Genomic DNA, 13000 nt, shown 5'->3' on the forward strand with positions numbered 1-13000 from the left:
AATTATTAGTAATTTTAGATTAACATGCTGTTAATTGTTCATGCAACTACCATTAGTTTTTATCGTTTAACAACAGCTGGAGAGTAGATATCTGCTGGAGAGTTAAGATCTGCTATAGTAATGTAGCTTTTCTAAAGCTTTGCTACAAAAGCTGCTTTTGTAACAAAGCTTATTTATGAGCTGGTCGACCCAAGCATGGCACCCAAGCATGACACAATATTATGTTATATTCCGACCCACCATAGTAAACCATAGTAAAGATTGGGAGCTTCCAGAATTTTCGTTTCAGGAAGACTTCACTTCATTATAAAAACACGCGTGTTTTTACGCCAATTTTTAACACCGTGACTTCATTTTAGTTTAAATACGACTCAAAGCCTTCCCAGCCGACATTATAAATTTTGTATATTTCCATCATCGCACACTACACTTCAAAACATAGCTTTGTTCTTCTCAAATAACCGGTACAATTCATTTGACACACAATGGCAAACTCATTTTCTCTGATTTTTAAGTCAAAAATTCCAAGAATCCACCAGATGGTTACAACCCCTGTGGTTTTAGGAATGCGACGAACAATTGTTACTTGTACCAAAATGTAGCGACTTCTTCGCTTCCACTGTAATATGCACAGCCCTACATTTACTGTACAAATACATCCTTAATAAGGCTTCTTTTCCCAAGTAAGATGCGAGCGAAAAACGTTTATCGAAACAAATTGATTCTGATCACTACCTTTCCTTTGATACCTTTGATCTGCTTCGTCGAAACTCGACAGGCCATCAGAGTTGCAGACCACCTGCACCCCAGAGAGCAGATGCCTCTCGATCGTTACGCCAGTCCAGTATAGAATTGTAGTTCTGTGATGTGAAGCCCCACATTGGCGGTTTATCCGGCAAGGAAAGCATGAACGCCGTCATATCATGCTTGAAGCCATCATGCTTGGAGACTGCACGTATATGTGCCAAGGTATACAGTTCCAGATCATTATTCTGATCATTAAACCGGCAAGGTTTGTCGGTTGAACCAGTACCGGTTACCAGGTGAACCAGTACCGGTTACCAGGTGAACCAGTACCGGTTACCGGGTGAACCAGTACCGGTTACCAGGTGAAGCAGTACCGGTTACCAGGTGAACCAGTACCGGTTACCGGGTGAACCAGTACCGGTTACCAGGTGAATCAGTACCGGTTACCAGGTGAACCAGTACCGGTTACCAGGTGAACCAGTACCGGTTACCAGGTGAACCAGTACCGGTTACCAGGTGAACCAGTACCGGTTACCGGGTGAACCAGTACTATTCCCACACTAACCCACACTAAACAGCTCTCATTGTACTAAAGGGAGCACTACTAATATGTGTATATCGCGTGTATGCATATTACAAGAGATGAGGCTGCTCAATTTTAGTAATTATGCAATCAATCTCTGGCGTGTACTCGCGGTGTGTAAGAAAGATCGCAAGTAGTAATGTTTTGTACGTATTGTGGGATGGTTTAAACTATGTTTGTGTTGCTAACATGAAGCCAGCAGATTGTGATATGAATGGAATCTCTAGTACTGTATTATAACTCATTATAACACTGTTATTGTAGTGCACTGTTATTCATTATTTTAATACTGGAATTACTGTACTGGTGATATTGTAATACTCGGATTGTGGCATTACAACAACACTTCGATACATATCTCTTCTGTATTATTCAACCTAGAAATATTATGATTATCAAATAGTCTCATAAGGATACTTAAATACGCCTCCCCAATGACAGTACTTAGTATACTAAAGTATTACTAATACTCTAGTAACACTCTCTAATGACACTCTAGTAACACTCTCTAATACTGACTAAATAACTGTCAAAATACTGACACACACGCTCGTGACTCTTCTAAAACACTGCTACAACTCTGAAACTTACCATACTCCTCCTCTATAATACTTCCAATAGTGCTCTCTCTCTCTCTCTCTCTCTCTCTCTCTCTCTCTCTCTCTCTCTCTCTCTCTCTCTCTCTCTCTCTCTCTCTCTCTCTCTCTCTCTCTCTCTCTCTCTCTCTCTCTCTCTCTCTCTCTCTCTCTCTCTCTCTCTCTCTCTCTCTCTCTCTCTCTCTCTCTCTCTCTCTCTCTCTCTCTCTCTGCAGATGTGACAGTTAAAACCCACTAACTCCCCCTCCACTTCAGTAACACAACTGTACAACTTCACTGTTAAGTCATTGTTCTCTGAAATTAGTACAGACTCCCTGCCAGTAGCAACCCGTCACTAAAGACAGGGAACAGTGCACATAACCCGTCAATGTCATGAGTCACGCCGTGTGTCAAACACAGCTTTCTTAAGAGAAGATGTAGTTATTATTTAAGTATATAATCTAATGAGAGACAAATGTGAGCACACAAATAGGTTCAGACTTGAAACAGATCCTGAAACATGAGATGGCACCCCACCGCTAGTAACACTGCTTCAAATCAGGGTGCGGTGTTTAATAATGAGGAAGAGAGAAAGGCTGCACAGTTAAATCACCCTGTATGGAGGTGTGCAGAGCAGCAGGAACTGTGCACTGGATACTAGCGTGCTGCAGAGATATGTGCAGCAATCTCATTATAATCACCAAACAATGTGTTATTACACGAGTAATTACTAGGAGTTATAGGAGTTACGTGACACGGTCATTATCTAGATTTATTGAGTTATTAACGATGATATTAAGGTGCCACCCAATTTCAGACATTGCATCAGCGGATACTGAACAGTAAGCAAAAGAAGCCACCTCATTTGGGCGGCAAAACGAAAGATTTCCCCCCGGAAGCGTACATGATACCCGGAAACTATCAGGTTCGTGATTTTTAATTTTTGTGTGATAAATGTGTCTAAAAATACTCTAAATATGTTGTATCTGCGATGAAATCGCTTGGTGGAACGGCTGGGTAAATCTTGTAAAAGGTCGTAATGATTAGGTAAACGTTCTTTTCTGGTATTATGACGTAATAATTCGCACTTTTACAAAAGTAGAGATAGGTTATCAAGTCGTAAATTCCTCTCTTATCAATTCGATGCCAGCAAATGTCCATTAGATACATTTCACTGTCAAACAGTTTCGCGCCATAATTTATCAAAGCATGGTGAACACATTTCAATTTCTTACTTCATGGTTAAGAAGTTTATTGTAAATTCGCTCTTTTTAATTAGGCAATTAGATTGAGTTAGTTAGATCTCAGAGCATCTGTATATCGTACAGGATTATTGTGTGGTATCAACTATAAAGTGGTTTAAGAAGCAGAGTATTTATAAGGTTTTCTGATAGGAACAGTTGCTCAATCATGTAGCTAAAACCATTATATCACCAAGTCTGCAAAACTGTATAAATCAGCTGCAGCAAGAAACTAGATAATGTTTAAACTATAGATGTACCATGATGCAATGACCTTGTCATACTCCAAACATAGACACTCATTCGCCCGATTTCTCACACACTAATATTAATCTTCCATATTAATCTTAATCTTCCAGATTAACTATGCACTGCTAGATTACGAAATACTTAAACAAAACTAAATACTTAACCATAAACTATTTTCGCAATCTTCCCATTTTCGCAATCTTCCCATTTTGGCAGTGTTGCAACCCTCTTGACTGCCCCATTAATAAGCACACCGTTGCTTGTACTTAAATGCCATAGACTGCACACAAGGCTAGCCGCGTGCCTGCAGTACACCCGCCAGCAGTATATACACTAAATAGGACTGTGATTTAATCCAGGTATATTAAGAAGAATCTCTCTTTGTTAGAAATGGATTATATAACATAGCCTTGTACTACCTCCGCAAGATGTACACACTGGTATAAACACCGCCCAGTGACATGCCAATAGTTAATCTAGCTCACAAGACCTCCAGACAAGGGCATTGGACCAGTTACAGGCCAGTATTATTCGTAACATTTCCGCCCTGATGACGTAACAGGAGTGTCCTAATGCAGACGTCCATATACGGGAAACTCTGCGCGCGGCGGCTTCATTGCGCATTGTTGTGTGCTTTGTGAAATTTGTGTCTGGACGACTATTCAAGTTGAACAAGTCAGCAGTAAATATGGCGCGCACGTACAAACTTTCAACCCACGTGGGTTGGAATAATGGCCTGGACTTATGAGATGTTTGCATTTCTAATTTTAGATTTCACGACATTACACGAAAATTCAGCCTCGCACGAGATTCTTGAAATATGGGTAAAACTTCAAAGAGGGGTGACTTGACGTTACAGTGTTACACACGACCAGCAGACAGGAGGTTTGCTGGTGGTGCTCCTGAAGTTTATTAACTGCGGGGATCTTATCAGCTGTGCCGAGTATTTAAACTGTGTGCTCTAATCATGCAACTATGTAGATCTAATGTTAATCACAGTATCAAATGTCGAGATCAGCGCTGCTCTTACCTATTCTAAATAACATTTTAACTACCAAGGATAGTCGGGCACTCCCAAGTTAAAGTTGCAAAGCTTGTTTTAACTTAAGTCAGAGCCCTAGCCTGGCTCTAAACTAAACCCTAATGTTAGAAGCGTGCCTGATCACTGGAGTAATGTCCGGGTTGGCTTTAGTAAGCAAACTTTGTTTAGAATTAGGTAGAAATTAAAGCGCTGAGTCGCTAAAATTGATGTCTACGAAAACTGAATTTAAACTACAAAAACATAGCCAGTTTCGCTCAATAAATCTAACAAATTGGGGAAATCGCAACAAAAGATAAAGCGGTTACAATCCACTAACAATATGAAAGCAGCAAGAACACAGTTGATCGTTACATGATAGGGTTGACCACACAAGCAGTTTCAAGGTTATGTGGCTCAGTGTCTCCTTGGGGTTAATCAACATACGCTTAAGATATGCAGTTTTGAGACAGTGAGATATGTGCCATATCTTGTATTATGAATTCTACTGAGTCCAGAAATGCTGTCATCTTCCTAAGAGAGGCCTTCTGATATTGTAAATCATAATAACGAAGTTGTTAGGTAAATCTTTCTAATTAATTGCTCTTCTCTTCATATATATATTCGTTACTTCAGAATTAACTGTTAAACCAGTTTCGTGGGGAATAAGTTAGAGTAATTTTGACAACATTCCTCTACTCAAGAATTGCCAAAAAGCAATTGTCAAGAATGTCGGTGACGTCACTTTGATAATTTGTCACTGAAGCACTTAAGCGAAAACTTCAGATAGCGAAACCAATTAACTCTTTCAACCTGATTTAGTGATTTGCTCAGAAAATCATACTTTTGTACGCTTGTCATCTGACGAGTACTGTTCATAATAGGAATGAAACAATTTTCTCGACTTTGAGAATACTAGAATAAATTCGTATCTTGATATTTAAAACATCGGATTAAGACAATGTTTTTTCAATATGAAATTTCCTGAAATATAACCTGACATCTAACTTTAACTAAAACCCCCATCTCGACAATACTGGAAAAGTAAATTTCCTATCTCAACATTGTCCTGGCCATCAACCACCTTGTATTGTCTTTTGCTTACACGTATGTACGCACAATGCTGTATAACAGTAACGGAGTTGTAATGGTTAACAGTAGCATTAACCCCACAATCCACATCCATATACGATGTCGAACTACGTTATATCCTGCCGTAAATATCTTGATACGCAGGATTTAATCCATCGTGCTCGTCATTTCTCGGTAACTTGAGTCTTGACAGCCTGATCACCAATATCTTTCCCCTTAAAAGAAATATTATCCCTCTGGTTAATTCGAGACTGCTCTTGTAGATTTAAATAACATAGTTTGATAGTTTTACTCGACATATATATCATATTTTATTGATCTAAGGTGTAGCATTGCCAGATCCCAGTTCAATTTGTGACGGAGTTTTATATTAACAGGAAACGATGTAACAGAATCAATATATTTCAATGTTGCCATGGGGTGGCAAGTCCCCATGCATCGTGGCCCAATAGTTTCATTGCGTCATATATAAAACAATTTTCTCGACTTTGAGAATACTGGAACAAAATCGTATCCCTCTTGTGGATTTAATAAAACTAATGACATAGTTTTATTCAGCGAATACGATGTCAACAGTTTCGTGTGTATCTTGAAAAGTAGCGGTACGATTCGTTAACCTTTTCTCAGCTTATACTCTTTTGGTTATAAACGGAGTTGTTCCAAGTTTGAAGTTTGGCTTTTCTGTCCTTCTGGTTTCATCAGCGAAGTTCCTATTCAAATAAAGGCCCCCCCCCCCCCCCCCCCCAATAAAGTAACCTGTCAGGTTAAAATTCGACATAGTTAACGGTTTTTAAATTATAATTTTGAAAATCACCGCTGTCGTGATTAATTTGAAGTTTGGCCCTTTATCGTGTTAAAAAAGACATGTTTGGATGTTTTTTCTCTTGGTAAGAGCGGAAAAGATTTGGTGCCAAGACCCAGAATAGATTACCATGACCTGATCAATATGCACTCGAAAAATTTGACTCATGACCAGGATCATAGATAAAATGGTTTTCTTATTCTATCCTGAGTCCTGAAATTGAGGGATATTTGAAACATTGGTATTTGGCACGTTGCCAAGAGATACTTTAATGTAAAATGGAATGTATCTGTCCATAATTTTCCGAGAAATTCATCTGAATTTACGTGAAACTAAAGTAGGTATGTTTGTTCTTGATTATATGTAAGCAGATGTAAAAAGGCGTGTTCCTTTGGAATGCCACATTTATAACCATCGCTGATATTTTAATCTATCATTTATCAAATCGTTATGACTTTAAATTAATTCCGGAAACGTTGCAGTATTTTTAAGAGATATTTTTGAAACTCTGTTTTTAAGTTTCTCGATGATTTGAAGACAGCAGCAAATAATGACCCTTTATCGTAGCTATTGTGAATGATTTTTCCTCCGCAAAGTAAGTTTTTAATTTTTCTCTGGATCCAAGTAGGTTCTATTCGGGCTTGGGTACTGTGAAGAATTTTAGATAGGTCTGGGCGTGGAGTCAGTTTTGATAACCATTTATTGATAGATAAATTAGCCAATATACATACGATAAAGTTAGGCCGTGACTACTTGTCACTCGTGTATAAATGGTTTTTGTGTTCAATCGATAAACATGAAACTAAGACCCTAGCTAGACGGTACGTGACGTGTATAAACATGAAACTAAGACCCTAGCTAGACGGTACGTGACGCATCACGACAATGGACAGAATTATTTGGGTCGTTACCAAGAGATCCTTTGTGGTGTAAATCCAGACGGATGAGTCTATCGTTAAACTGACAGATACATATCTATATCTGATACACTACATCCTGTGAAGTACCTAAATCGTGCAATGGACCGCGACAATTGACCCCCTATGTAGTTACACTGGAGTCAATTGTCGCGAAATCTAAGGTTTAGTACGACAATTAACCCCCCTACAATTGACCCCTGACGATTGACCCCTGACGATTGACCCCCTATGGGTCAATTGTCGCGAAATCTAAGGATTAGTACGACAATTGACCCCCCCGACAATTGATGTAATTACACAAAGGTCAATTGATCGGGTTAGGGTTAGGGTCAGGGTCAGGGTCAGGGTTTATTGTATTAAATTATATTGTCGGGGGGTCAATTGTCGCCCACCCTGTAGGTGTGCTCTTTTTGCGACAAATTCAAAGATTGCCTCCTAACCTTGTTGTTGTGTTTTGCTCCGGAACGATACTATCGCTTTAAAATCAGTACGTGAATAAAATGTCACAAATATGGACTATGTGAATCTCAAGAACGCTGGTATATTAAGTAAAAATAAATTTAAACTTAAAACCTTAAAATAATAAAGTTCATTGTCCGGACCTACACATTTGATTAGGATAAACAATTTTTTGCGCTTAAATAAAGTGTATTTCTTTCAAGAGGCGCTTGAAACAAATCTACAGAGGAATTGAGTTTTACTACAGACAATATCCTCAAAAGATTTGTTGCCTTAAGCAATTCCTATAAAAATATCTGATTTCCTCAGCAATTCTTACTTGTAAAGTCAAATTAGTTAAGCAATCTGGTGGAACTTTTGTCTTTAATACCGGATAGTCGGCAATATTATAAACTCGTTCCAGATATCATCTGGACCGACCTAGATAGAGATAGATAGATAGTCGGAAATATTGACGATATTGAGTATTTAAATTCTGCAGGCTGCACAGCAAATCCTTCTTTTACCTCCCTCCGTATTTATTGTAACGGTGTTCTTTAACCTTTTTATCTGTTTGAAGTACTCGCTCGCACACAATTTGATTACGTCTCAATTAAAACCACATGATTCATAAACACACTTTGGAACACTCACTTTTACACACAAACTTATAAACACGCACACTCACACTCAAACATACACACACACATATTCTCAGCTGTGTGACAACACCATACAATACACTCAGTAGCAGGCACTAGGAAACGCATTACTAATTAAAACACGCATCACGCTCACGGACCAATCATTGCACTGCATTACTTGCACGTGACCCGGAATCTACCAATCAGATCACGCCAAAGCGCCCACGTGCTGTGTTTTCTTGTGCTAACCAGTCAAGCCTGTGCACACAATTTTCAAGCTAGTACATAAAGTGTTTGTCTGTATTTTCGTGCAGTTTTCTAGCTCTAATTCCTAGGTAATGTCACAGATTAACTCATCCTCTCTGCGTTCGCTAACGTTGTTTCTAGTTGGTCGTTTAAGGGGCGGGGAAGGGGGGTTAAACGATAACGTTTGTTTTGACTCGTGACATTTGGTAAACAATGTGGGCAGGAAGTTAGAGAGGGAGAAGAAGGGACCAGTGTGTTCACTCCTCCCGTGAGAAAGATTCGCCCCACCTGGCACATTGCCAGGACCTTGCAAGCTGCACAGCTGTTTAAATATCACATACGTTTTGTTGCCCTCTTATTAATAAATGTACAGCCTTTTTGCCTTTTATTTGTGTTGACGCGAAGTTGACTTTCTGGTAGGGTCGACATTTTTCAAGCTCAATTCGCCCAATTTTCAATATCGTTGTAATAATTTGTATCTCAACATTGTCAATATTGGACGAAAACTTCTGCCCTTTTTGATATGTTCCCTTAGGAAAAAGATGCCAATATTGCTTGACTATATATTATTTCACGTATTTTATCGAGGCATTAGTTAGTTTATACTTTATTGCGTTGAACTAAATCCTTGTGATAATTGTTCAGAAAGATATATAGATGGGTTTGACGCAGATCCTTTTAGTTTTAAGAATTTATTTAATGTTCCCTGCGACGCCCACTAAGGGTGATATATCAATACTATCAGGTGATAAGTAACACAGTATATATCAGCCTCTCTTGGCCACATCACGTGACATCACCGCTTTGATCACGTGACAGGCACATTAGCACACGGTACACACAAATTATACACAGTACACAGTATTAGTTGAGTGTGTAGCGACAGTCGCCAGCTGTTAGCCGCTCTAGTGAGAGAGTAAGAGTGGGAGAGAGTGAGAGAGAGAGCTGTATTGAAACCGTTCTTTGAGATGTCTCTTGACACACACGCACGTACTTTCCATCTTAAACCTAGTTACTTCATGATATGCACTGCTTGTGTGCTATGTCGGTGTTTCGTGTGATACTTCGCTTTGTAGTTACACATTGTAGTTATTACTGTTGGTAGTACAGGTGTACACTTTCATTACTACAGTTCGCAGTAGTTCCACGTGTATATTGTTTATCTCTGTCACAAATTGAGTTGTTTTTTCTGCAGGAGTAATAGAGTCAGCGATTGTTTATAATTATTGTTTATAACACTCGATAATATGTTTATAACCCTCAAGTAGCTTGATAATCTGTTTATAAACCTGCATTTGTTGTGATTTTAACCTTTTGTTTCACTTTTAGAGGGGATACTACGTCCAGCAACAGGCAGACGCAGCTGGTCAACAACAACAGCAACAACAACAACACTACCAACACCAAATTCCTGGTGAGTTTTCATCTTTAATTTATCTGCATTATTAATTAGTATTATTAATTAGTACTATTAATTAGTATTATTAATTAGTTTGTAACATTAGCTACGCGTGATAAGCTACTAATGACTTAATGAGTTTGTTGTATAATTACGCTTGAATTTATAAGTGAACTCGCATTAATAAGTGTACGTGTGTATACTGTATAGTATTAGTGGTTAGTTTTACGTTAATTAATCAAAATAAAGTTCATTGCTTAGTTGATTTTCCTGAATTAATTATTTTCAATACTTCTTAAGACTGAGTTTTACTTGAGTAGGGGGTATTAAAATAATAATACAAATTATGGGCTGATATTGAAATTGCAATCCAAATTACAAAGAAATGTGATATCATCCTCCTCCTCAGTATGACAGTCTAATTATCTAAAATGTGAACTAATTACAAATGTGGCGATTATATAATTACTTAATTAGTTGTACTACGAGAGTTAATAAGGTGTGTGGAGAGAGAGAAGGAGAGATCTTGTTATGTAGTTAGATTGGTTGTGCTCTAAGCAGTATAGTTTTACCTGTCCTTTACGCACTTCACTTAATAACCAATTAGTATTGTTCTGTCTGAAGGTACTGTAATGTAGCTTTCTTTAGATTTTACTGATGTATTTTAATGTTTCCCGGTCCTGGCTTCTTCAAACTGAACTAATTTTATGAGTTTTCAGACTTGTACTTGGCTCTCTGACTTAGTCATCTTACTAAGTTCTCTTACTTTACATTCTCTAACTTGGTTCCCTAACTTGGCTCTCTTCAGGATATTACGGACCAGGGATTCCCAACCAGCCGAGTCATCATCTGCCCAACAACCAACAATCCCAGCTCCTCAACAATCACCTTCCTGGCCAACAAGCTCCCCACCTCAACAACCAGCCTCACCTCAATATACCTAACGGCGCGCGTCCTCACCCTGCCCAAAACCAACATCCAGCTCAGAACCAACATCCAGTGCAAAACCAACATCCAACACAGAATCAACATCCAGTGCAGAACCAACACCCGGGACAGAATCAGAGACAGCATCCCCAACAGAACAACACCAACCAACAACACCTGAACAATAATCACCACCAGTTGACGAACAGCCACCACCAAAACGGAGGACAACAACACCTGCAGAACGGACAACATTTACAGAACGGCCAGGCCCACTTGAACGGACAACATCTGCCGAATAATAACCATCTGAACAACCAAACTGTGACGTCACAACACCAGATCAACAACTTACAACTTCAGGTGAATTACTTTACATGTTGTTTTTTTTACTTTGTGATTTTCCACGAGTTTCATAGTTTCTTAGCTCGACATCTGAGTAATCATATTCTGATTAATGCCCAAATTTCACTGCCAATTATTTTTATAGAAAGTTTGAAACTCTTGTAGATTTATCTGATATAAATTGGTTAATGGATGAACTGCTTCCCTCAATATTTTGATATGTAACCCAATTTTGCAGTTTCTTTCAATTCCTCCAAGCCCATCCAACATATCATACGTCAAGTTGTTCACATTAAAGTTCCGATAAAAAGGCTAGACTTATCACTAATTAATAATTTGTTTGTTAGTCCCTTATTAATCATTTGTCAACTAGTCCCACGATTACAGGTGCACAATGTAAAGATGCAGCCTCAAGTTATGTCACAGTTACCCGAATCAGCGGCCCCTGTTTCTGCCCCTGAACATCAAGATATCAAACCGAAGGTTAGTTAGCTGTTACCTGTTACCAGGTTACTTGGTTACCAGGTTACTTGGTTACCTGGTTACCTGTTACTTGGTTACGTAACTCTCACATATTGGTTGGACACGTCATATTGTGTGATGACACCCCTTGACCTCTAGATTTTTAAAAGTTTCGTACGTGGTAATATTTTGCCGTTTTAAAGATATTTCTGAATGATAAATTTCTAAATAATTCATCAGATTTCCGTGGAAATGTAATAGTATTGTTTAAATGAACTTACAAAATTAATTTAATTTTAATCGGCTGATTTCTCACTTCTCAGAACAAGAACAAGCGATCTCCGTCTCCCAATAAATCTCTCGAAAATGCCTCCAAGAAACCAAACTATGGCATCGATGTAAGTTACATTAACCAAATGCATACACTTTTAGATAGATAATTTGTGTAATCTAATTTGCATATTTTATGCGCTATTACTTTTAAACCTAAAACCTTAAAAAAGGCCTTCTTTATCGATGACTTAACATATAACAGGATTTTAACGGAGAGGACGTAGACGCAATAATCAGCTCACTGCTGGACGAGAGTCAGGACATAACAGAACTCTGTCTGTTTGACGATGCCACTGAATGGGGGGACCACAAGAACACCTCAGGAGAGGAGACAAAACCTCAACCTCAACCAGTTGAGAAGAATGTTGAACCCTCCCCGCTCAGCAAGGTGCCACCCCCAAACGTGACCATCTCCACTACGAACATGAGTACGGGACTCCAGAAAGGCCCCTTACCCCCGACCCCTTCTAACCCTATCAACGGACAGACCCCTCCTAAATCCCTGCCTGTCAGTCAGACCCCTAACGTACAGATCACACAGCCGAGTGTCCAGCTAACACAGCAGACCCCTCTGCAGATGTCCCAACCTCCCAGTGTTCAGTTGGTTCAGCCTTCTAAACAGATGGGCCAACCTGCCATGCAGATGTCCCAGCCAAACATGCAGATGTCCCAGCCAAACATGCAAATGTCTCAGCCCAACATGCAGATGGCTCAATCAAACAAGCCTATGGGTCAGCCCAACAAACAGATGGTTCAGCCTAACAAGCAGATGGTTCAGCCGAGCATGCACCAGTTCAACCAGGCAAATGTTCAGATTTCTGCAGCTCGATCGTCGCCCAAAACTCAGATCTCGCAGAACCCCCCTCTGGTTTCTCAGGTTTGAATTAAGTTTAAATTCGATTTCAGTCTAAAGTTGGTTCAAACTACCACTTTGGTGTTTCAACTAAACTACTCTTGCCAAACTATGAGATCGCAAATC

General features: G+C 39.1%; 1 protein-coding gene across 2 annotated transcripts in view; it reads left to right on the top strand.

Moving 5' to 3' along the window:
* The window catches only part of LOC134822307 (alpha-protein kinase 1-like), a 36930-nt gene that overhangs the window by 18920 nt on the left and 5010 nt on the right, over nt 1-13000 (top strand). For both annotated transcript variants that reach the window (XM_063833286.1, XM_063833285.1), the window contains exons 4-9: nt 2723-2830; nt 9885-9969; nt 10763-11244; nt 11614-11709; nt 12012-12086; nt 12224-12898. In XM_063833286.1, coding sequence (XP_063689356.1) covers nt 2723-2830; nt 9885-9969; nt 10763-11244; nt 11614-11709; nt 12012-12086; nt 12224-12898 — 1521 coding nt within the window. The remainder of the gene's footprint in view (nt 1-2722; nt 2831-9884; nt 9970-10762; nt 11245-11613; nt 11710-12011; nt 12087-12223; nt 12899-13000) is intronic.

The sequence above is a fragment of the Bolinopsis microptera genome, chromosome 10 (genome assembly GCF_026151205.1).
Source record: "Bolinopsis microptera isolate Bmic1 chromosome 10, MBARI_Bmic_1.0, whole genome shotgun sequence".
Taxonomy (NCBI): Eukaryota; Metazoa; Ctenophora; class Tentaculata; order Lobata; family Bolinopsidae; genus Bolinopsis; species Bolinopsis microptera.